This window comes from Acartia tonsa, chromosome 2 (assembly GCF_053477335.1).
Source record: "Acartia tonsa isolate MP-2025a chromosome 2, ASM5347733v1, whole genome shotgun sequence".
Taxonomy (NCBI): domain Eukaryota; kingdom Metazoa; phylum Arthropoda; class Copepoda; order Calanoida; family Acartiidae; genus Acartia; species Acartia tonsa.
Window position 1 is genome coordinate 35076538 of NC_137261.1, and position 25620 is coordinate 35102157.

A 25620-nucleotide genomic window follows, 5' to 3' on the forward strand; every position below is an offset into this window, starting at 1 on the left:
CATTAGGAAATAAAACAAGGATGACAAAATTCGTTAAAAAATGTCAGAAATTTATCATTGATAACAGTTAAGAAAAATGTACTTTAAAACATCACTGATAGGCTGACAAACGAATTATCATTAAAAAAAAAGACGTGACTTGGACAGCAAAATCATTTCTCCTGTAAAAATTTTAATGTTCTCTAGAGCAAAAATCAGTTGCTATCTAAAGTAGCAGCCAGTACATGATTTTTTTAATATGAACAAAATGACCGTCTGAGCATTTCCAACTGACTGACGGACCAATTATAGGGTAGATGCTCATCAGTTTGGAAAGGCTATCTAGAGTAGTAAATAAAGCCCTTCCAATATTATTAAAAGACATTATCAGAGCATTATCGACAGTCTAAAAAAACAAATATGATACAGAGCAGATGTGTATCGATCAGAAAAAAATCTTCACGATAAAAAATTATCCAACTCTCGAGAATACAAGACGATGAAATAATTTTTTTTCAATATAATTTAAATGTACGTCAGAGTATTACCAATAGACTGACGGACCACTTGAATTATACAATGAATGCTCAGCCGTCTATCTTGAATAGTTTTTTGATCGGACATGCATACATACTAAGTTGTAGAGAAAGTGCTCTACTAAGAATAAGATACAAAAGAAAACTGACTTTAATATATAATATTCTATAAATTCATTTTCATAACAAAATATATTTATGTATAAACTATAACCACTTGATATTTTGATTATTATTTGATATAGTTAAGATCCTCTATAGGTAGAATAAGCATAAGGACTGAGGAGAAGGGGAACATGATAGTGGGAGGTAGGGTCGCTGATCTGGAACACAATCTAAAATATATAGATAATTACTATTTGAAAGCAATGTTCATGGATATATATACGTTTGAGATAGTTTAATTACACAGTGGAATGTGAGAAAGTAGGATAACTTATTTTCGCTTGCCCTGGTGGACAAAACGCCCGGGTTAATGAAATAGTGGTCAAGGTTTTTGTTTTTATGTTTAAAGGGAGTGTGAACGTAAAAATTTCTCATCTGATTATCAAATCTTAACATTTACTAAGCACATTTCACTACACTGATCAACCAAAAATGTCCTATTCACAAAAATATCCAGAAATAATGCCTTGATTTTATGGTATTTTGAGAGGGAAAAAGGAAAAAACAGGGAAAATCTGAACGTTTTGGTTTCTTATAATGTTTGTAGGGATATTTAACTTGTCATATATAGTTGAAACAATTTACTTACTGTTAAGGATTTATTTTATGCTATAAAATTGCCAATTCGTTTTTTTATAACGTAGTAATTAGGTAATAAAGACATATTTTAAATTCGTATTATTGACAAAAAAAATACCTCACTGTCTACAAAGGGTTGAATCTCATAGGTTATATAAAATAATAATATCCTTTTTTATTGTGTTGAACAATAAATAACCCACTTTGGAGAATTAGTTTACACTTTTATCAGACTGTTTATAAAGAAATATTGCGTCTTTATTATTTACAAATTTGTAATTAAAGGTGGGCGAGAGATGGGCCATTTAAAGTTAATTGGATACTAATAAAAAACCTGTTTCTGGCTTTGTTATTGTATTTGGTTTTCAATAAAAAAATATTGCTTATTTTATCAATTTCTAAGTAACTATACATTGGATTAAAGCAAGGATTATGTTAAAAGCCAGCTTAACTGTTAGGAAAAATCTAGAACTATGTGAAAAAGTTTAATTTTAGCTATAATGGGAGAAAAAAGCAATATAATGCACATTTTATATAATACGGAAAATTTCTTCCTTTCCCCGTACCTTATAAAAATCGTCGGAAAAAGCCGTTTTTTAAGCAAACAAAAGCGCGTTTTGCTCTATCTGTGAGATATTATGAATGAGATAATGTTAAGATTTGATATTAAGATGAGAAAAATTTACGTTCACAGTCCCTTTAAGTCAATAAAAGTTATTTCTCGCATCGTATTATTAACAGCTTTCCGCGGATATAAAATGTACAATTATAAGATTTTTATATTTATAGAAAGCTGGATATAATACGATGCTAGACATAGTTTTTTCGTATAGATGATAACCGGTTCCTATCCACCGGATTCGAATGAATACGAGAATAGTTATTTCTCGCATCGTATTATAAACGGCTTTCCGCGGATATAGAAAGTACAATTATGAGATTAAAACTAGTTTTTTTAGCCCCGAGGTGCCGAAGGCGCCGGCTAAAAAAACTGGTTTTAATCTTATGATTGTACATTTCTATATTCGTAGAAAGCTGGATAAAATACGATGCTAGACATAGTTTTTTCGTATGGATGAGAACCGGTTCCTATCCACCGGATTAGAATGAATACGAGAAAAGATTTTAATTCCGCTGAAATTTAATCATATTAAAATTATCTGTATTATTTCATGTAAGTTCTATAAAGAAACAGACATACTAATAGAACATAAAATTTAAAAAATCAAATCAAGTTTTAAAAAATTATTATATTATAATATTTTAAAATTCTTTTACCTCTGCATAAGGATAGAAGGTGGAAGTGTTGGTTTTTGCAAAGTATTCTCCTAGAACATTGATTGCATATAAAAAGGAATTTTTAAAACTTCTGGCATGGCTCCCAATCTAAGGCATTTCCGCTGGATTAAAACTGATTTTGAGCAATGAAAAAAATCTAAGAAGTAGTCCTTTATTTTTCATTTTTACATCTGCGGTCAGCTGTACATTTAAGAAAGATTTATATCACAAAATAGACACAAAAGGGAAAGTGTAAAAGTCGTCATATTGTTATATTCCATGAAAAATATAGAAGTTTATATTATTAATAAGCCACTAAAAATCTGCCTAATAACAGCCGAAAGTTGCAATGTCGCACTCGCAATGCAAAAAATGCCGAAACCTTGAACATACCTGTACTGAAATGAAGTTTATAAGTTCCCGGATAAAAAGATTCCCAGGTAAGGAAACCAGAAGCTCGACCATCTTCGTTTGTTCTTCTAAGAAAAATATTAAAAATTTAAATTAAGGCAATTTAAAGATTAGTTGCTTAGCAATAACTAGCTATTAAAGCTAAATAATAACATTAAAATGTCGTAAAAATCTAATATGAAAATATTACTTTTAAATCAATAATGGTTTTATAAGAGAGAGAAAAAAAGTTGTATTCTTATTATATAATAACAGATCTATAGTATAGATGTGTGTATATAATTATACAGATAACTACCCACCCCTCCTTTCCAAGGACATTTTCGTCTGCTAGCAAATTGTTTTCTGCTACTTGGCTGTATTAATATTCCAGACACTATTTGTTGATTTTCAAAGACCCAATTGAGAGTCGACACAAGGTCCTTGGGATGGGGACATACAGTTATTTAACCCCTTCCCCCTCTAGTATTTTACTCTAACATTAGAATAAAATTTCATTTTAACTTCAATAATCTAGGACAAAACTTACTTTGAATTAACTTTCATCCAGTTTGGGTTGTCATTTGAACCACCACCCATTCGATAGATATGGACCTAAAAAGAAAAGTAAAAATGTTACTGATCTTTTTTCCAGTTGTGGCATATTTCATATTTTACATACAATAGGTATTGTGGATAGAAAAATAATATGTAAGGGTAATAGGATAAATAGAAGATAGGAAGAATTATAGATAAAAATACGCATTGATTGCAAATTTGCTGATGCCAGTATCTGCGATATTGGAATACAGATAGAAAACAGACTGCAAGTATACCTGTACATCTGCTGCTGGCTTGCCAGTCCCAGTATCCAGGATGTGGGTGGATAATGGATCAGGATGACTACGTGCCATTGTACTCTTCTGATCTGTTACAGTCTAACAAATATTTATTTAATACCATGTGATTCCATATAAAAATTGTTTTTTTTTGCAAATGAAACATTTTAACATAAGTTTTTGTTATCAACATTTAGGCTAATTCTAAATATATAACTGACATATATAACTGACATGAATATTAATATACTAGTGAATCGGTGGTGCAGGCACCACCTAAAAAATTATATTCTACGTTATCTCACTTCTGAATATTAACCCTATTCTTCCATTGACCTATCCCCGACTATTAACCTTTTATATTTCATTGACCTATCCCCGACTATTAACCTTTTTTTCTTCCATTGAGCTATCCCCGACTATTATCCTTTTTTTCTTCCATTGAGCTATCCCTGAATATTAACCTTTTTTTCTTCCATTGACCTATCCCCAACTATTAAAGTTTTTTCTTCCATTGACCTATCCCCGACTATTAATTTTCTTTTCTTCCATTGACATATCCCCGACTATTAATCATTTTTCTTCCATTGACCTATCCCTGACTAATAACTTTTTTTCTTCCATTGACCTATCCCCGAATATTAACTTTTTTCTTCCATTGACCTATCCCCGACTATTAACTTTTTTCTTTCCATTGACCTATCCCCGACTATTAACTTTCTTTTCTTCCATTGACCTATCCCCGACTATTAACTTTTTTTCTTCCATTGACCTATCCCCGACTTTTAATTTTTTTTCTTCCATTGACCTATCCCCGACTGTTAATCTTATTTCTTCCATTGACCTACCCCGACTATTAATCATTTTTCTTCCATTGACCTATCCCCAACTATTAATCTTATTTCTTCCATTGACCTTTCCCCGACTATTCATCTTATTTCTTCCATTGACCTATCCCCGACTATTAATCTTATTTCTTCCATTGACCTATCCCCAACTATTAATCTTTTTTCTTCCATTGACCTATTCCCAACTATTAATCTTTTTTCTTCCATTGACCTAACCCCGACTATTAATCATTTTTCTTTCATTGACCTATCCCCGACTATTAATCTTATTTCTTCCATTGACCTATCCCCGACTATTAATCTTATTTCTTCCATTGACCTATCCCCAACTATTAATCTTATTTCTTCCATTGACCTATCCCTCAATCTCTCTCTCTCCGAACCGTACTACAAATCAAGTTACTCATAAAGATTACTACGACTTTTATAGTTTCGTTTATTCATCATTTTTTAAAGATTTATGTCCCTCTCTCTCACTTCCCTTTTCTTCCGTCTTTATTTTAATTTCATTATTTTTATTTAAAACCGTATTTATAATTTTGTCTCTCTTTCTTTAAAATATTTTAGGATCCCAATGTTTTTTGTTTAAAATAATCGTCCTGAAAGGGTTAAACTATTTAGCTAAATGTTAAATTTTAGTTTAATATCTGAACACATTCGGGCGCGTCGCTAGTATCATATTACATTAAAACTTAGTATTCCTTGATTTACTATATTATAAACTTAAATTTTCTATTTTATGAATAGAAATTTAATACTTCAATATAATTTAAATAGCAACATGAAATAAAAAATTTAATTTATTCTTCATAGAGTAAAATAATGGGTCCTATCATTGTGGTCATTGAGATTTTATTATTGATTTTTGAACCAGTATGAGTTTTTAACATCTGACCTTTGGAAAACTTGAGCTCGTTTATAGACATTTATTTCCTATATAGATCTGTCATGGATCTTGATGCAATACAGCAGGCCGTTTTATAAATGTTAAAAATTGGAAGATTTCATTAAATAAAAGTAATCGTAAATATAAGTATTAAATAATAGTACTTAACAACGCAATAGAATACATTAAAAATATGTAATAAGACAAAACAAAATTTACTTCATCCTGATAAGAATTTTGAACAATATTGAAAAGCAGAAGCACAACCAATGTTTTCATTGTGATGGTTTTATTAATACTAAATTGATTTAAAGCTTTAACACCCAAATAACAATAGTTGTGTAATCATTAGAAAGTTTTATTTATTATTTTAATCTTGATATGGCTTGGGTGTTGCTGTCTATATAAGTATTGTTCCTCCCCTAATTGTTATTCATATAGTGTAACTTTTATTTTTTATGTTATTGTACAATAATAAAATAATTTTGATTGAAAAAGTTAAAATATTTAATATTTAGGTTAACATAAATGATAAAGTCAATCCAATACACCGCATATATTAATATTGTTTTAAAGGAGAAAAAATCTTCCATATATGGTTGAACATAAAATGATTTCTATCTTCTTAACTAAGGTCAGATTTAAGAAAAACAAAAATACATTTCTCGTTTTCATTCCAATCCGTTGGATAGAACCGGTTCTCATCCATACGAAAAAGCTATGTCTAGCATCGTATTATATCCAGCTTTCTACGAATATAAAAATGTACAATCATAAGATTAAAACTAGTTTTTTTTAGCCTGCGCCTCCGGCACCTCGGGGCTAAAAAAACTGGTTTAAATCTTATAATTGTACATTCCATATCCGCGGAAAGCTGTTTATAAAACGGTGCGAGAAATAACTATTATGTTATTACAAATTGGAAATTTTTACAAAGCTAAACCCACAACATAAAAATTAAGAGTGCACACAAAATAAGTAAGGAACTATGTTGATGTTGAATCAAGGACACTTTACTCATAACTGGGGCCTGTGCCCAATTGTACGTATAAAAACTACCCGCAAACTTTTTCATATCAGAATTTTAAAAAGGATCATCAATAATGAAAGCTTGCAATAATGAACCTAATATCAAAACATGAGGCATAAAGATTAATTATTATGGATGTAATATTTTCGTATCCACTGCAGTTCACGGTAAAATATTCCTGGTAACGAATATTTCCAAAAATCTATGAATTTTAAAGGCTGCTAGCTGCCAAACGGCTGAACGTACAGATCATACCCGCACACCGTTTTAAGCGGCATAAAAGGCCTAAAAATAATCTGGAATAGCCATAAATCAATAATGCACAATTATCTCGCAGTGCAGAGAAATGCGCGAAAAAGGCATATTTTACGCGTTTTTCTTAAGTGAATCTTTCCCTGTGCATCATTGGATATAGGCTATTCCAGATTATTTGTAGGGCTTCTTGTGCCGCTTAAAACGGTGTGCGGGCATGATCTGTACGTTCAGCCGTTTAGCAGCTAGCAGCCTTTAAAATTTATAGATTTTTGGAAATATTCGTTACCAGGAAAATTTTACCGTCAACTGCAGTTGATCCATATTTTCTGTTTCATCAAGCTTTCAAATACATAACAACCTTTATATTTTATGGTCCGTTTTAAAAAGGAAAAATGATCTAATCCCTGCGTACTCCAATATAAATACTTATATACTGGTTTACACAGTGGTATTACAAAATTATTTGGTAATTGTATAATTTCAAATATGTTATAGTTCAGATCAAATTTGAAAAGATCAGATCAAATTTAAGTAAATAATTAGAGAACATATTTCATATTATTAAACAAAAAACCTTCTCAGTAACTTAAATACTTTTTATCTTGATTGAAACATTATGTTACTAAGTTGTGCTGTGTTCTCTCAGTTGTTATTTTATAGGACCAACCCTAAAACTGGAAATCTTAAATCTACATTTAAGTCATATGTGAATTGAGTTTGCTTGGTATTACATTGTAAATACAATGTTGCAGCATAAAACCTTGGTTTGGTATAGATTAGGAAAAATTGTGAATTTAGTAGCCCTAAGAAGCAAAAATCCCACAAAAAGGATTTATTGGGTATAGTCCCTTTCATGGCAACGCACATTAAGGGGCGATTCTTCGTATTTTTACAGTAGCTTTTTTCTATTTCTAGCCCCTGCGGGGGGCTCTAACCCTGCGGGGCCAATTGCCTAACCCTGTGGGGCATATATAATCAACCTAACCTAAAATAACCTATAAAAAGCCATTTAAAAATATGACGAATCGCTCCTCAAGGGGCGTTGCCACGAAAGGGACTATTCCCGATTTATTTTGTGGTCATTATTTTTTGTGGGCAACTATCTATAGTATATGTATAGGATATACATATGTTTAGTTTACAGTATTGTTAATATTTTAATCAAGTGAAAATTAATCTGGATTCTGAGCCATAGTTTGAATATAACAGATGAGAGTTTCTTATCAGATCATAAAACTAGATTTCACTTCCAAATCCTTATACAACATAAATACCCTGCACTGAGATAAAATCATTCACATAAATTGTCATCTAAAAATATAAAACTTAGGATACTATTTACTGATTTAAAGTTTAATAGTACCAGACGCTTGACAATTAGCAATAAAAAGACAAAAGGAAATGTCACAAACAGACACAACGTATACCAAAAATTTTAATAACGTAATTAAATAAATATGATTAAATACTATGCACTCGCTCAGCTAAAATTTGATCTCCCTGGCCTGGAATGAAAAGTACTAACCTTACTATGATGATTATCCCTAGAAAGATTAATAGGTTCCTCAGTACCAGACAAAACAGTATTATCAACTCCAGCCTCAACTTTTATTTCAACTCTAAAGTAAAACAAATCTCTGAAAGCGTTCAACAAATCTCTGAAAGCGTTCAACTTCAAAAGGATTTTGTTGTTGTTGATGTTGAAAAGGATTTTCAAAACATGTAATAAAATGAGGAAAGCTACTGTGAAAATACGACGAAACCCGCTACTTTGTTTTCTTTCCATGATCCCGTATTTTGTTACCTTCATGTTTCATTTGATTGATTGATTGATTAGCCATAGTTTCTTAGGGTTTGGACCTAAGTAGTCATGGAGTAGGCTGAGACACTTTTGTATGGCCACTAGGGCTATCAAGCTCCACGTTCAAGCACATTATGACTTGACCCGCTATCTCATGAGAGCTACTCATTATTACCTCACCCTCGCCGAGTATGGCAGGTGTCCCAAATTAAGTCACCGTAATGAATGACGCTCACCGCAGAGGAGCTTGGGATAAGGGTAGTACTGATATTATGTACGTGATTATTGAGTATCCAAACTTACTCAATAATCCCCTTCTTACACAACCAGGGGAAGTTGTGTGAATGTATTCAACTGAGAAATTCGAGTTGCCACATGGGGACTAGAACTCGAACTCTCATCACCGTAACTCAGTGCGTTACCACTGAGCTACGACGCCCCTTTACATGTTTCATTTTGATAGTGTGTAATGATAGTTATCAATAAAGAACGTGTAGTATGTTATTAGAAGAGAACTAATGTTTTAAAATTTGTGGCGTTTTTACCTTTGATATAATTCTGAAGTGGGCGAGGAAAATGTTCTTGGCAAAATTCTCATTTCAGCTGCCGACGTTTTGATATCACTCACGGACCTCGCAATAGTTGTGGGAGACATCATTCTTGTCGATGCTACTGTACAAGCAGTCAAAGTGGCAGGTCGGGATGGTGGCAGTTCTGCCATTATATGCTTTCCTTCCTGGCTTTTACGTTTGTACGGATTTTCAGGAGTTTTAAGGGTTATTGTGGCAGGTGAAATAGGATTTTGTGATTGAGAATTTGAAAAATAATGGCCGTTAATTCTTGAAGAATTTTTTGTATCATAGGAAGTTACTTGGTTGGTTGGATGGAAGTTTTCAGGGTTTATTTTAATAAGCTCGGAATTAGTAAATTTATGTGGTGAGGGGAGCGGAGTGATTGTAACAGGAGGGGAGGTTTGACATGGTTTATTTTGTCCAGATACAAACTTGCCATTTTCACAAAGATTTTTCTCACAGCTATCCCTTTGCTCTCGCAACTGGGATTCCTAAAATATAATATTTGCATTATTGAAGTATTTTTAGGCAGAATATGCAAATATGTAAAAGAAGTAAGACGTATAATTATGTCATATATAGTACCTAATGTTATTTTGACAAATTGATTCCGTCAATTGGATTTATTATTTATTACCCTAAGTATAGTAGACTTGATTTTTCTAATACTGTAAAATATTTTTCTGATATAAAACTTTCTAGGCTAATGAAGAAAATGACATAACTTTTGTTTTTATGAATAATCCTGTTGAAGTAAAGAATGGTAAATTAAAAATGTGGTCGTACCTGGGCCAACCATTTTTGTATTTGTCTCCTATTGACTCCATATTTGATAGCAGTCTTCCTTTGGTTTCCTCGTGTCTCTGGATCTGTATAATAACCCTCCAATACAGATACCTACATAATACACAACATGTAGTTTAGAAAAATTTAGCAATGTATTTCGCAAAACTTTAACAATAACTCTAAATATAAATGTTTTTGTCTGTCGTTCTGTTCGTTTATAGGTTAAAATAGGACTTTATATTATTATGACACCATTGATTTAAATTTTAAAAAAATTACTTAATATAATCTAACAATGACCATCAGCTCGATGAATGTTTGGTTAAACTCGATATGACGAGCAAAATATAAAATATACTAGACAAGAGGGTAAATTTTTCGCATTATTTCTGCTAAAAATGTATACCTTAAACTCAACACTATATTTCCTTCTATTTCTTCTTGCAGGAGTTGATGAATTTGCATCAGTACTTGCCACTATATCATGTTCCTCTCCATCCTAGTACAGGTTTCTTTTAATGTTAAAAATATCAACAACAATACCCTAAACTGTAGAATAACACACATATAATGCATTCTTTTTTAACTTACAAATGTTATATCATCATCTAAAAATCCCTCTTATGACATTTAAACATTAATTTGCTTACTCTACACTCTATTATCAGATATTGTCTTCTTCTTAAATTGTTGCAATGAGGGAAAGAAACATTTCCCACAAAAAAAAACTATATAGGTACAAAACTTACCGATTTAAAAGAATCTTGTGAAAAATGTATATTATTTGATTCTTGCTTTTGTTGAGGTAAAGTAGAATTACACACATATGACTGGACTGGCACCTGGAAAAAAGGAGGATGTGCATAAGGACCATTTGGGCAGGGGGGGGGGGTTTACTCGAGAACTCTTAGAGCTAGAGGGAGCTAATTTTGGATTTAAGCTTCTATGGGGCCAAAGTTACTTTTAAAATTATCGTCGACCCCCCAACCCCCCCCCCAAAAAAAAAAAAATTTTTTTTTTTTTGGGGGGGGGGGGAGGGAAAAAATTTTTTTTATTGCATTTCTCGCCGAATTAGGCAATTTGGAATCATTTGAGACCATGTTATTTTTTTCAAAAATTTTTCGCCTTACAAGCAATTTTTTTCAAATTCTCGTTTATGAAGGTATATCTTAAATACAGTATGCTACTCTCTTAGTTTTAAAGATAATTGGATGAAATCTTTTTGATTGTGTCACTAATTACCCCAAGTTTTGGTATCTTTAAAAAAAAACGGCAGCGGGACCGCCGCTCCCGCCGTCCGCCGCCACCAAAAAAGAAATTTTTTATTGCATTTCTCGCCGAATTGGGCAATTTGGAATCATTTGAGACCATGTTATTTTTTTCAAAACGGAAAACGGCGGCGGACGGCGGAAGCGGCGGTCCCGCCGCCGTTTTTTTTAAAGATACCAAAACTTGGGGTAATTTGAGACCATGTTATTTTTTCAAAAATTTTTCCCCTAACAAGCAACCCTGCGGGGGAGACTTAGTCATTTTTTTCAAATTCTCGTTTATGAAGGTATATCTTAAATACAGTATGCTACTCTCTTAGTTTTAGAGATAATTGGATGAAATCTTTTTGATTGTGTCACTAATTACTTCAAGTTTTGGTATATTTAAAAAAAAACGGCGGCGGGACCGCCGCTCCCGCCGTCCGCCACCAAAAAAATTTTTTTTATTGCATTTCTTGCCGAATTGGGCAATTTGGAATCATTTGAGACCATGTTATTTTTTTCAAAACGGAAAACGGCGGCGGACGGCGGAAGCGGCGGTCCCGCCGCCGTTTTTTTTAAAGATACCAAAACTTGGGGTAATTTGTGACACAATCAAAAAGATTTCATCCAATTATCTTTAAAACTAAGAGAGTAGCATACTATATTTAAGATATACCTTCATAAACGAGAATTTGAAAAAAAATGACTAAGTCCCCGCAGGGTTGCTTGTAAGGCGAAAAATTTTTGAAAAAAATAACATGGTCTTAAATGATTCCAAATTGCCTAATTCGGCGAGAAATGCAATAAAAAAATTTTTACCCCCCCCCCCAAAAAAAAAAAAATTGGGGGGGGGGGTGGGGGGTCGACGATAATTTTAAAAGTAACTTTGGCCCCATAGAAGCTTAAATCCAAAATTAGCTCCCTCTAGCTCTAAGGGTTCTCGAGTAACCCCCCACCCCCTGCCCAAATGGTCCTTATGCACATCCTCCTTAATTTAATAATTTTGAATACTTAAATATAATAATCATTCTAAAGTAGCTTGAGTATGTGTTTCAGTCTGATTTAAATAGACCACAATTTTCCTAAAAATGCTGTATTTAAAATGTATTTAAAAATGCTGCAAGAGTGCAGACCATCAAAGCCAAAAAATATAAATTTAACTATATCTACATTCCCAAGATTTCGTGATTATTTTAGAACACTAAATATTTTTTTATTATTGAAAGCAAATTATCTGGAATTCAAATTTTGAATTATAATATTTGTAAACAAATAATAAGACTTTGTACCAAATGAAACATGTGTGTACTGAATTTAACAACTTGCATTAAAAAATTATTCATTATCAAGGATGACAACATCAATAAAAGCGAAGCTTAGAAACGGTAGGACAAACTACTATTTACACTTGTAGAGTGTTTGAACTGAAAAAGCAGAATATTAATGTATAAATATACAAATCTTAAGTAAAGGGGGAGGCGGATGTGCCAATTTTTGAAACCAAAACACTATTTACAAGAAACAGAAAAATAAAAAAAATATTAGTTATTTTAATAGTCAATACAAATTAGAAAATATTTATTAAGAAAATATTATCTTGTGATGTTGTGCCTACATTAAAAATATTTTGAATAAAAAATTGCTTTAACACTTGAACACCTTAAATAATCCAGGGGTAGCTATTGTAACAATTAATTCTACAAAAAAAATCACGAAACCTTTTATAGTATGTGGAAGTATATTTTGTTTTCTCATGTAATTGAAGAGGGGTGAGTAGGAAGGGGAGGAAAAGGGAAATGTGGTTGTGGGGAAATTTTCCTTTAGAATTGTTTGTCAGAATATTATTCCTTTGTCCCTGAAAGTATGGTATAATAAAAAAGGATGACAGCACCAATAAGTAACAAAGAACAAAATATTTTTGATGGAGCAAAACGGATAAAGTAAAATATAGAGCAGATATTTAGCATCATAGACAGAAATATATTGAGATGGACGAACATTTTCAGTTATAAAGTAGCTTCGCAACTAAAAACATAAAAGTTGGTGCTAGCTGCTAAAAGTAGCATAATTCATTATATTAAGTCTTTCTATATAACATCAATTATCAATAGAAGTTTTGTTTTATGAAATAAGTTTAGCTTTAAAGATTGAGAGGGGACCACATCTAAGAAAGTGTGCTAATAATTCAATGCATAAATTGTGGAAAAGTGGGTAATACCCGACCCACATGTAATTTTTTTTGGGGGGTGGGGGATTTTAAGGGTATGAATTTGAAAATCTATAGTTACAAAGCATATTTTAAAATTTCTAGCCGCCAGAAGGTGAACAATCTGCAGGATAGCGACAAAATTGGTGCATTTGTGAGCACTGTATTATAATTTAAGTAAAAATAACCCTCAATTTAATCAAATCAAATGTATTACGTAACTGTCTTTTTCAACATTAAAATTGTGTGCGATTGTGTTTGTTTATTTATGTATGCTTACATAAACAAAACATCTGAATAAAATTAAAAGGCAATTTTCCTCCTTGCCAGTTTTCTTTAACATTTTCCATCCTATTATCAAAGTAGTAAAGTTTTTTATATGAAGCTTAGAATATAATAACTACTTAACCGATTTAGATCTCTATATTAGGGAAGGTTAACATAGGTCATGGGATGGTTTAAGGTTATTTTATTAAATAGATTTAAGTTGAGTTGGCTTTTTATTTATTATTCTATTTTCTTTCCATCGCTTTCCCTTGAAATACAGATCCCATAGGGGAAATTCTTTAGTGTATAATAAAGCTACAAACCCAGTGTCAATTGACTTTGGCCAAGAGGGGATGGGGCTTATACAATCACCTACAGTTCTGTTTTCAAATAAATTTTGGTATATTTCTCAGCAAAAACCCGTAAAAATTGTTGATCCAGTTACAAGATTCTATAGGCGAACCAAAGAGTTTAAGATAAATATTTAGGTAAGAATATTTTAGTTTTAGTTTTTTTCTGTAAAAAATACAATTGTCGCCTAATGAAATAAAATAACCTTATGTGAATGAGGAAAAAAATATTTAGACTTTTAAACTATACTTTGTCTTTGATAAAACGTGACATATACAACTAAACAATGTCTTTGAAATAAAAAATGCTTTGTAGACATCTGAAACACATTAGCATTTTTAAAATTTTCAATAATAGTTCAAATACTTTGCGTTGTCTTTTATTGGCAAATAATCCTTTAAGTTTTGCTTGTAGTGCAAAAAGAGAAAAAATTTTAACATGTATTACAATTGCAGCTTAACAAATCAGAGAATAAGGGAAATTACAAATGATTTCTTGGGCTAGCCTTAAATCTATTAATGTCAAGCTTAAGTATAGATTTTGAAATGCATACTTTAGCCTTACATAAACCTATCATATTAATATAAGGCAAGCCTCAACTTATCTTTGTCAAGAAGCATACATATAAAGCCTACAGTTACACCAAATCAATTTATTATTTCATCAACCTAATATAAAAAAGTAAATCTTTTTTAGCTAAACCCAGCGGACAAATTTGCGATTTCGCCAGGCAAAATCGCGAACTTTAGCAAGGGATTAAAGCCGAATTAGCAGTTTTTAGCAAAATTTTTGTATTTTTTGCGAAAAATTTCGAATTCGCGAAAATTTTGCGAAATGTAAAGGCTAAAAATTGCGAATTAGCAAGCTAAAAGTTGCTAAAAATTGTGAATTAGCAAGCTAAAAGTTGCTAATAATTGCGACTGTGTTAATTAGATTTTTGAGAGAACGAAAATATGCAAATTCGCTAATTTTTAGCGAAAAAAAATAGAGAAAATTCGCGAATTAGCATTTTTCGCAAAATATTTGCGATTCTTTGTCATCACCTTTAATAAATTCGCCTTTTATAAATCGCAAAAAATTCGCAGATAAAACTAGCGAATTCGCGGCTTTTTTTCAAGAAATCCTTGCAAATTCGGGGATATTCTCTATATTTTTCCTCAAAATTCTTGCAAATTCGCGACTTTTATCTTTTTATTTTTGCGGCTATTCTCTTTTTTCCTCAAAATCATTGCGAATTTGCGGCTTTTCTCTATTTTATTCCCTCCAAATTCTTGCTAATTCGCGAATTTTGTCTATTTATTTTCGTGGCTATTATTATAGCTCTAGCTTACTTATCATGGCAAATTAGCAGTCATTCTCCTAATCTACCCAGCGGATCCGTATGTTTATTTGCAGATTTTTCACAAAATTTTATGTCATATTTCAACTAAACATTGTAAGCTCTGGCTCAAGAAGTATTGCAAATTCGCCAATGTTTTTCTAATCTTCCTTGCAAATATTGGCGGATTCATATTACTTTACTTGAGATATGCTTAACTTTAACCTCTGGTTCTAAAGTTAAGTATTGAGAAACTCGTATACTTATTCTTAGGTGATAAAGGCTATAATCCTTTCCATCGTATGCTGAAAATTTTCAAATTTTGTATTCTGTTGTCTGTTGTTCAGATTTTGTTATTCTTTCTTACAAAAAATTTCAAAATACCGGAAAAAAATGAAAAAGAAAATTATTATAAATATGATATACTTATTTAATTTTTAAACAACCATACTTATATCAAAAATACCAAAAAAAATTATGATTTTCTAAAATGTTAGAGACATCTAGCGGCAAAAATTAAAACTATATGAAGTATAAATTTGTTGAAATCCAATGTAAATGGCAAATTGAAAAAATATAAAAACAACTCGCCACAATTTTATACACAGGGAGGGAGCGGACATTGTTTTTTACACTAGTCCCCAAAGTCTTAGTATTTTTCGTTGGATTTACAACTTTGGTGACTTTTATTGAACTTTTATTGGTTGCCTTAATAAGTTAAGTGTTCAGACATTTCAATCACTAATTCTAATCTACAGAAGGGGTAATTTTGTGTGTCATCATTGAGGATGTACATGAATTCATTTGCCATTGTCCTATCCCTTTAGATCCCTGTTTTCTACACCTTATATTAAGTGAATTTCAAATTCAATGTCAATTTTAATTATCCGTAAATTTCCATATACAAGAACAGACAAATATTTAACCGGTATGGTATTGAATCTGATAAATTTATGCTGGATTAGAACCGGTTCTTGGGTCATGTATCACAATAAACACTTTTCCGCATATGGTAAAATAAAATCAATAACACTGGAGTTAATCTTACAAGTTTTCATTTTACTATCCGCGGACAACCATCTAACGATGAAATAATCTATTCCTTTTAGGATTTGATGAAAATAAAGATTTCAACCTATTTTCTTTTTTTTTGGGAGGAGGGAAGTGAAGACACCCTCTCCAAAAATAGTTTAAAACCTTACCAGGACCTATAAGAAGCTTCACTGTAAAGGGGAACAATATCAGTTTAGCGGTTAGCGAGATCCTTCGGGACAGACAAAAAACGCTTACTACTTTATATAGGACTAGCGGCTTCGCCCCTAACCTCTAGGGGCTGTGCCCCAAGAGGTTTGATCAACCTAATTTTTCGTATTTTAGATTTAAAAAGAAAAAGTAAAAAAAAATTTTTTTTGGGGGGGGTGTTTTTCATTTTTGGGGGGGGTTAGGGGTGTCCCACCCCCCAAGAAAATAGCTTAAAACCATCACAGGACCAGTAGGTATATTCCCTGAAGAGTAGAGCCCAATCGGTTCAGTGGTTACTGAGATCTTAAGCTTCAGACGGACAGACAGACGGACAGACAGACAGACAGACAGACATCATTCTACTTTGTATTATAGATATATAAAGCCTCTAGGGGCTTTGCACCAAGATGTTTGATTAACCTGATTTTTCATTCGGTGGGGGTGTCCCACCCCCCAAGAAAATAGCTTAAAACCATCTCAGGACCAGTTGGTATATTCTCTGAAGAGTAGAGCCCAAACGGTTCAGTGGTTACTGAGATCTTAAGCTTCAGACGGACAGACAGACATCGTTCTACTTTGTATTATAGATTTAAGTAGTTAGAATTGTCATATTTTTCGTCAATTTAGGCAGGTTAGAATTGTCCCATCGATTTAAAACTTTGCAAGGTCATTCCTGTAGTTCGTAGGTACAACTTAGAAAATTTTTAACTATATAAGTTACTTTTATTGAATTTTCATTGAATGGTTCACTAACTTGAATATCATTTATTTGTTAGTTTGTTCTTCCAGTAGGAGGGGAGGGGTTGGGTAAAGTGGGTGGATAAGAGCGTTTGTTCTTTTAGCCAGCTAATAGTTTCAATTTATTAAAGAACATGATAATCTTGTGTAAAATCCATGTAATAATAATCCATTATATAATACTAGCGGTTACGCCCCTAGCTTCTAGTGGCTCTGTATTCAAAGGGGAGAGTTAAAAAGCCTAAAACCTTCCCAAGACTTAAAATAGAATAGCCTAAAACCAATCCACGACTTAAAATAAAATAGCCTAAAACTATCACAAGACAAATATTAAGCTTACCTAAAATAGAAAGCCCAATCGGTTCAGTAGTTATTGAGATCTTGAGCTTCAGAACATAGAACCGGTTCTAATCAAGGGGATAATAGTCAGTTTTTAAGCCAAACTGGAAAAATTTTAATGAACAATTGAATAAATGCAACTATTCTATGATTAAGTGTATGTTATACAGGGATAGGAAAATGGCCGATAAATTGATATACAAAATTACCCCTTCTGTAGATTAAAAATTTGTGGTTTAAAAGTTTGAACACTCAACTTAATAAACCAACTTATCAAAATTCACTAAAGTCCCCAAAGTTTTTAAGTCAACCAATAAGAAAACGTTATTGTAAAACTTTGGGGACCAGTGTAATATAACCATTGTCCCCTTTCTCTCTCTCTGATATTTATTGTTTTTTTTTATCAGTAGCGAAGCTACTCTATAATTTGAAATGTCCGTCTGTCTTAGTTTGGGGGAAACGTGATTTTCTCGGCTCTTATAAAAGATAAAAGATTGATTTTTTTTGACAATTACCCCTTATGAACAATTAGATTATTTGTTGGAAAAGTTTGAAGAGAAAGAGGGGACAATGGGCTGTTTAATGTACTAGTCCCCAAAGTTTTATAATATTTATAGTAATATTTTTTTTCTTTGGAGAATTTTGATTGGTTGGTTAATTAAGTTAAGTGTTCAAACGTTTCAGCCACTAATTTTGATAATATAAGGGGTAATTTTGTCATTCAATGTCTTATCACTTTAGATCCCTGAGTTTGCATTAAATTTTCAATTGCTCTTTAACAAGGATGACAACATCCATAAAAGCGAAGCACTGAAACGGTAGGACAAACGGACATTAACACTTGTATAGTGTCTGAACTGAATAATCAGAATATAAAAGAATCGAAACAGTCGAAGCAAAATTGTAAGTAAATTTGTTCAAAAACTGCTTGATACGGGATAATGTTTCTGGACATACTTACATTTTTAGGACTTGATTATAGAGTTGCTTCGCTTATACTATTGTTCTTTGTTGTCCCATGAATCAATATACAAAAAATCAGATCAAACGGATAACTAGATCACATAAAAATTTGTTGTTAAAAAAGTAGAAAAATCAACATGTATAAAATGGACGTACGGACATTCTGGTAATGATTATAGAGTTGCTACGCTTTCTAAATCGTACCTAACTACTACAGGAATCAGCATGCAAAATTTGAAATCGATAGGACAATTCTAACCTGCCTAAATTAACGAATAAAAGCTATCTATCTCGGACGGACGTACGGACGGACGTACGGACGGACGGACGGACCTACCCTAATTATAGAAAAGCTTCGCTTTTAAAAATATATAAATATACATACACAACTATCTCTCTCTATACACAACTTATGTTACATACGTAAAATCATTCTTATATGATGAATTTCCCGAGTTTTAAGATTTTTTGGATAGTCCTCCAGTTTCCGGAGCTCCAGGCCTCCAGGTGGTCTCTGTACAGGTAAAAGTTAAAAATCAACTTTTTTTGATGAGTTAGAGGTCAACTTATAAAACAAAATATGCATCTTTTTGAATATTATTCACATATTGGAAGAAAAAACATAAAGATTTTATTTCATAAGCTAACATCGTATTATAAACAGCTTTTCGCGGATATTATAATGTACAATTATAAGATAAATTAATTAGCCCTGAGAGGCCGAGGATCATAAATTGATATACATACATTCCCAATGTTGATAAACAAGATAAGATGATAAACTAAAATTGCTTAAAAACGGACCTATGGAAGCTTCCCTAAAATGAATTACTTAATCAGTTTAATGATTACCGAGATCTTAACGAACAAACACAAAGTTATCAGCGAAGCACCACTGTTTTTTTAATTTTCAAATGTTAGGCATCCTGTATTTGATTTAGTTTGAGATAAATATTTATATAAATTTTAGAAAAGTATCCAACTTTTAAAAGCCAACCAAAATGAGCAAACGTTTTATAAAATTTGGGTAGCAGCATATTTTAAATTCCAATCCCCAATCCCTCCCTGTTTATTACGTTTCCAGTTTGACCGTTCATATGCTCTCACATGCACCTCATGTAACTGCTATTGGTCTAGTGCGCATATTTGACCGACAATGCTCGTGCGTTTTCATCTTTGAACTAAATAATGGGTATATAAGAAAGACAATTCACATCATCCCTATTAATACCCAAAAAACATCAATTGTCTATCTAACGGGAAATGTTCTCAATAAAATCTAAATGGATTTGCATATCCTCAATGGTGACACACAAAATTACCTCTTCTGTAGATTAGTTTTCGTGATTGAAATGTTTAAATACTCAACTTAATAACACAACCAATGAAAATTCAATAAAGTCCCTAAAGTTGTTAAGCCAAGGAACAATACTAAGACTTTGGGGACTAGTGTAAAAAACAGCCCAATGTCCCCTCCCTCCATTTGTATAAAATTGTGGAGAGCTGTCTTTTCCATTGCACATTTAAAATAGAGTTAAACAAATTTTTACTTTATATAGTTCAAATATTTGCCGCTAGGTGTCTCTTACTTTTTAGAAAAACTTTTTTTTTAGGCGTTTTTAATATATGTATATGTATGCTAATTAGCTAGATTGAAAATTTTAAAAAATTGGCGAAAATATGCAAAATTGCACTAAATCTTATATGCTAAACTTGCTAATTAGGGAAATTGGGAACTTAAAAAAATTTGGCTAAAATATGCAAAATTGCACTAAATCTCATATGCTAAACTTGCTAATTAGCAAAATTGGGAATTTAAAAAAATTGGTGTAAATATGCAAAATCGCACTAAATCTCATATGCTAATCTTGCTAATTAGCAAGATTGAAATTTTTGAAAAATTGATGAAAATATGCAAAATTGCACTAAATCTCATTTGCTAAACTTGCTAATTAGCAAGATTGAAAATTTTAAAAAATTGGCGAAAATATGCAAAATTGCACTAAATCTCATATGCTAAACTTGCTAATTAACAAGATTGAAAATTTTAAAAAAATTTTAAAAATTGGCGAAAATATGCAAAATTGCACTAAATCTCATATGCTAAACTTGCTAATTAGCAAGATTGAAAATTTTAAAAAAATTTTAAAAATTGGCGAAAATATGCAAAATTGCACTAAATCTCATTTGCTAAACTTGCTAATTAGCAAGATTAAAAATTTTAAAAAATTGGCGAAAATATGCAAAATTGCACAAAATCTCATATGCTAAACTTGCTAATTAGCAAGATTAAAAATTTTAAAAAATTGGCGAAAATATGCAAAATCGCACAAAATCTCATATGCTAAACTTGCTAATTAGCTTAAGATTGAAAATTTTCAAAAATTGGCAAAAATATGCAAAATCGCACAAAATCTCATATGCTAAACTTGCTAATTAGCAAGATTGAAAATTTAAAAAATTGGCAAAAATATGCAAAATCGCACTAAATCTCATATGCTTAACTTGCTAATTAGCTATTTTAAAAATTTTCAAAAATTTGCAAAAATATGCAAAATCGCACTTAATCTCATATGCTAAACTTGCTAATTAGCTTAAGATTGAAAATTTTCAAAAATTGGCGAAAATATGCAAAATCGCACTTAATCTCATATGCTAAACTTGCTAATTAAGATTGGGAATTTTGAAAAATTTGGCAAAAATATACAAAATCGCACTAAATCTCAAAATGTGATAAACTAGCTAATTAGCAAGATTATAAATTATAAAAATTAGGGAGAAAATAAGCGAAAAAGTTTTTTTTTTGGCAAATTTTTAGGGTTGATAAAGTATGCAAAATCGCAAATATAAAGCTAAGATAAAAGTTGCAAAATCGCACTATATCTCAAAATTTTCTAAAACTTGCTAATTAGCAAGATTGGGAATAAATCTAATTAGTGCTAAATTGCAATCATTAGCAATTATTAGCAAGATAGGTAATTTGGAAGTTTTCATTTTAAGTGAATTAGCAAGTTTTAGCACATTTTAAGATTTATTGCGAATTTGCAACTTTTATCTAATTTTTTTTTTTGCGATTTTGTATATTTTAGCAACCCAAAAAAATTCGCCAAAAAAAAGCATTTTCGCACATTTTCGCAAATTTTTTTTTGCATGTTTTGTCGTGATTTCGCAAGGTTTCGCAAAATATGCGATTTTGCAAACTTTCGCTAATTTTCGCAACATATAATCGCAAATATTTCGCGAATTCGCCATTTTTTCGCAATTTATTTGCGAAAGTTGGCGAAAATTTCGCAAATTTGTCGGCTGGGAATGAATTAACTATGATAACTAAATTCTTTAATAATCCAGGTAAGCTGTTTTGAAGCATACGGCGTTTCTCGTGACGTGAATTTCTGAGCAAAAGAAGAAAAAACTCAAGGAATTTTTGTTTAACGGATATAAAACCTTCTGACCATATACAAAAAAACACACCTTGATTATTAAAATTTGTTTAGATAGAAGTAGGTCTAATATGCATTTACTTTTTATTTAAATAAAAAGCATGCAATATATTTCTTAAATCTTGTACAGTTTTGTAAAATTGAGAACCATAAAGCAACTGGCAAACTGGCTGGCAACATTATAGCGATCACAGAGTAAAATTATATTATTTTATACAGCTAGTGGCGCAAACACAAAGTGACAAGTCAGTCCAATATACATCTAAATAAATGGAATAGTTTGGCTCAAAAAACTATTTAATTTTTTAACGAATCAAATATTATTATTAGGAGTTAAATGTTTCTTATGTTAAGTAGAAATTACGGTATTATCCTCTTAGAATTTTTTTTTCAATTTTGAAAATTTAAGTACCCCCCCCTCCCCCCGTCCCTCCGACAGCGAACTGTGAACTCTGGCCGCAGCGCTCGGCTCCCTAGCCTGCCTAGCCGCAGCGCTCGGCCCCCTTGCCTGCCTAGCCGCAGCACTCGGCTCCCTAGCCTAAAACCTAACCTAAAATAGTTGTTCGTCGTTGTCGGAGGGAAGGGGGGGGGGGGGGTGGTACTCAAATTTTCAAAATTGAAAAAAAAAATTTCTAAGAGGATAACGCCTGTTTAAAACTCAAGAAGCGATTTCTTATACATCCTTTGACATGGAATAATAAAACAAAGCTTTGCTTACAACGTTAAAAGGTGTTTTTGGATATGAATACACAATTGTAAATTTCTCTTTGTTAATTTTCTCTGATCAAACACAATACGCGCACAAACACCCACAGACACAAGAACGCGCACGCACACACACAGAATGTTGTAACTTTAAGAAGATGGCTCACCTTAGAAGTGCCAATATTGTTGCTTGATATAATAGTAGATGTAGTAATATTATTATCAGTCATAGTCCACCTTGCGCCGCCTCTAACGGTTGCTGCTGATTCCAGGCCAACACCGGCATAAGCACCGCCATTCCTCACAACGGCGTTTGAAGAAGAATAAACGTCTTCGTCGCCCAGGAATTTGCGCTTTTTCGGTGGCTCCATGGAAATATTTTTGTTTCACTTTGATAGCATTTATAACTACAGAGGTGTGAGTAGCTAGCTAGCGTGGCGCAGGCGTCTACAAAACTAAACAATTGATAATTTTCTTTGGGAAAGGGAGTGCGGGGAGAAGTAAATAATAGGAAAGTAGAAGGGAGAGGGAAGTAAAAGCACTATGATCCAAAAAATTACGCAAATAAAACATCAAAATTTTAAAATTTTATTTTCATTTTCATGAACATAAAATGATGAAATAATAGAGAAAAAAAATGTATAAAAATATATATATACGCCAAAAATAAAATTGACCGGTTTTATGCCATGAAATCACTTCATGAAAACAGCAAACTCTGCAGTAGAGAAACTTAAATTCTATACAAAACAACCAATTTTTTTGATTTAAGAAAAAATAGAATTATTTGTCTTTATTGACACTAGTTTAAAACTAATCCAATAAAACTATAATTTAAAAAAAGAGTTATGCATTTTGTTATCAGATCTCTTCATTTCAACTCCTTCGTTTTTATACATATAAGAAGGTCCCACAGGGCTTTAGCCTAACAAAGCAAAAGCCCATGAGGATAAGATTTTTACGTTCAGTATAAAATTCTTATTAACTATAATAGTTGGCGTGTGTGGTTAGCTGTAAATTTTTAGACACCAGCTTAATTTTCGTAAAAATGTTTTTTTCCTTGTTTTATCCAAAAACCTTTAAACTTTTATTTCATGGGGCCTGAGAGGGGTGTACGCAGGTAGAAGGGTAATCTCTGAAGGGGGAGGGTTGGGGGTAAAACGTTGCAGCAATGTGAAAGCAGCAGTACTATGAAAAGTGGGGGAGAGGGGGGGGGGGGGGAATTGGAAGTAAAGTTGGGGCGCCAATACAAGCGCCACTAGATACAACTGGTCCTAAAGGGCTATAAGAAGGGCCATTCTATAATTTATTTTTTTACCAATTGACGACACAAAGATATTTCCTTTTTAGAAAAATAAATTCCTATAAATTTTGTTCTCATTTCTTTCAACTTAAAAATGTACCTGCATGCTGCAAAATGAGCTCCGCTATATTGAAAATCAGAAGTCCCCAGCTTCCCGATTCATTAAAAATTAATTACATATAGGTATATTGAATGTAATTTATGTCTAAAAATAAAATTCTCAACATAATTAAGAGTATAACATATATATTTTTAAAAAATGTTGTTTTTAAAAGTACAAAAGTTAAGGATAATTGTTAATAAACAATCCTGTATTTATGTATGATATATGTATGTATGGCAACAGAGAAAAGAGTACATATATAAAATGCTAGACAGCGAGGCGACTCTCTGGCTGCCTAGGCCTATAGGCAGGCCACAGCTAGCCCAGTTGGATACACCAATGGATTCCTCTTGTAGGGAACTCTAATTTAATAAAATATGTATTATTCTTTTTAAAAATTTAAAATGGCGTTTTTTTTCTCTAAGGTGTTTGACCGAAATACTGCATTGGCCTCAGAGCAATCTTGCTAGATAATTATAACTGATCTGTTCAACCATTTACGATATCTTACTTGACATACAGCTACTCATTGAATTATATTATCAAAACTCATAAAATGTAAGCAAAGGTTAGAAATGGGGAAGGGAAAATTTCCTTATGTTCACAATTTTTTCCAAGATTCTTTTTACAATTACTAAAAAACTGTGATCCATTCGTGCACTTGACTGTATACAGAGCCAGCCTGGATCCATTTATATGTATATAATGTATATTGTATAATTTTTAAAAGATGTATTATGAATAAAAGATTTTTTTCTCTTTCCATGAAAAGCCATCTTTGTACAAAATAAGTTTTAAGATTTCCATTCTTTTTATCATATCATATCAGTAAGATCAAATTATTTATCATACATAATTTAAAACAAATTCCCTGTTACTCTATTGGCGAAGACCATAGAGGCTAGAGGTGAAACCACTTCATATGATTTAATTTGTAAGTAGTGTCAGTGTATGTCTGCTAAGATCTCGTAAATTGCTGGAACGACCTTTGTGATTCAGGTGAGTTTAGTTTGACTGTGAGCCCATAGCAGGCTCTGACTACTTTGTATGTATATTGTATACAAATGTCTATATATATGAATGAAGTACTTAAAACTTAACTGATCTTCTTACTAATGCACCTGAATATATTTGTCCAATTTGATGAAACGATATGATTCTCATTTACAGTGTAGCTTCTCAGTCCTGAGAAGGTTTATAACTATTGTGGAAAAGAGTACCACCACCTTACCACGAGAAATTGCCCGTAGAAAAAAATTAACGCCATAAAATTTTCTCTTTTCTTTTTGAAACTATAATTGGAAGTGGTAGGCTTTTGACTCCCCCCCCCCCCCCCGCCGAGGCCTCTATGGGGCCTAGCCTATTGTTATACTTACTTATATTGACAGGCTCTTATTTTTGAATATGTTGTCTCATCTAAAATTTAAATTATGACTTTGTTTTGATTGAAA

At 32.0% G+C, this 25620-nt stretch overlaps 1 protein-coding gene across 1 annotated transcript; it reads right to left on the reverse strand.

The window, feature by feature from the left end:
- Positions 1-660: 660 nt before the first annotated feature.
- LOC145312454 (uncharacterized) lies at positions 661-23435 on the reverse strand. The gene is made up of 11 exons (XM_080151711.1): positions 22931-23435; positions 10694-10786; positions 10351-10443; positions 9945-10055; positions 9132-9649; positions 8311-8404; positions 3764-3865; positions 3478-3542; positions 2931-3016; positions 2538-2587; positions 661-850 (listed from the first exon to the last, which is right to left on the reverse strand). The coding sequence occupies exons 1-11, from the start codon at positions 23132-23134 to the stop codon at positions 761-763; spliced, it is 1506 nt and encodes a 501-aa protein (XP_080007837.1). The 5' UTR covers positions 23135-23435; the 3' UTR covers positions 661-760.
- Positions 23436-25620: the final 2185 nt, after the last annotated feature.

Bases quoted from the DNA above. Each gene is read 5' to 3' on its own strand.
- LOC145312454 (XM_080151711.1), bottom strand. From the start codon at position 23,134: ATGGAGCCACCGAAAAAGCGCAAATTCCTGGGCGACGAAGACGTTTAT. The intron at 10,056-10,350 runs GTATACATTTTT...TGTATTATGTAG, and splicing joins AATATAGTGTTGAGTTTAAG to GTATCTGTATTGGAGGGTTA. The intron at 3,866-8,310 runs GTTAGTACTTTT...AATATTTGTTAG, and splicing joins GGGATAATCATCATAGTAAG to ACTGTAACAGATCAGAAGAG.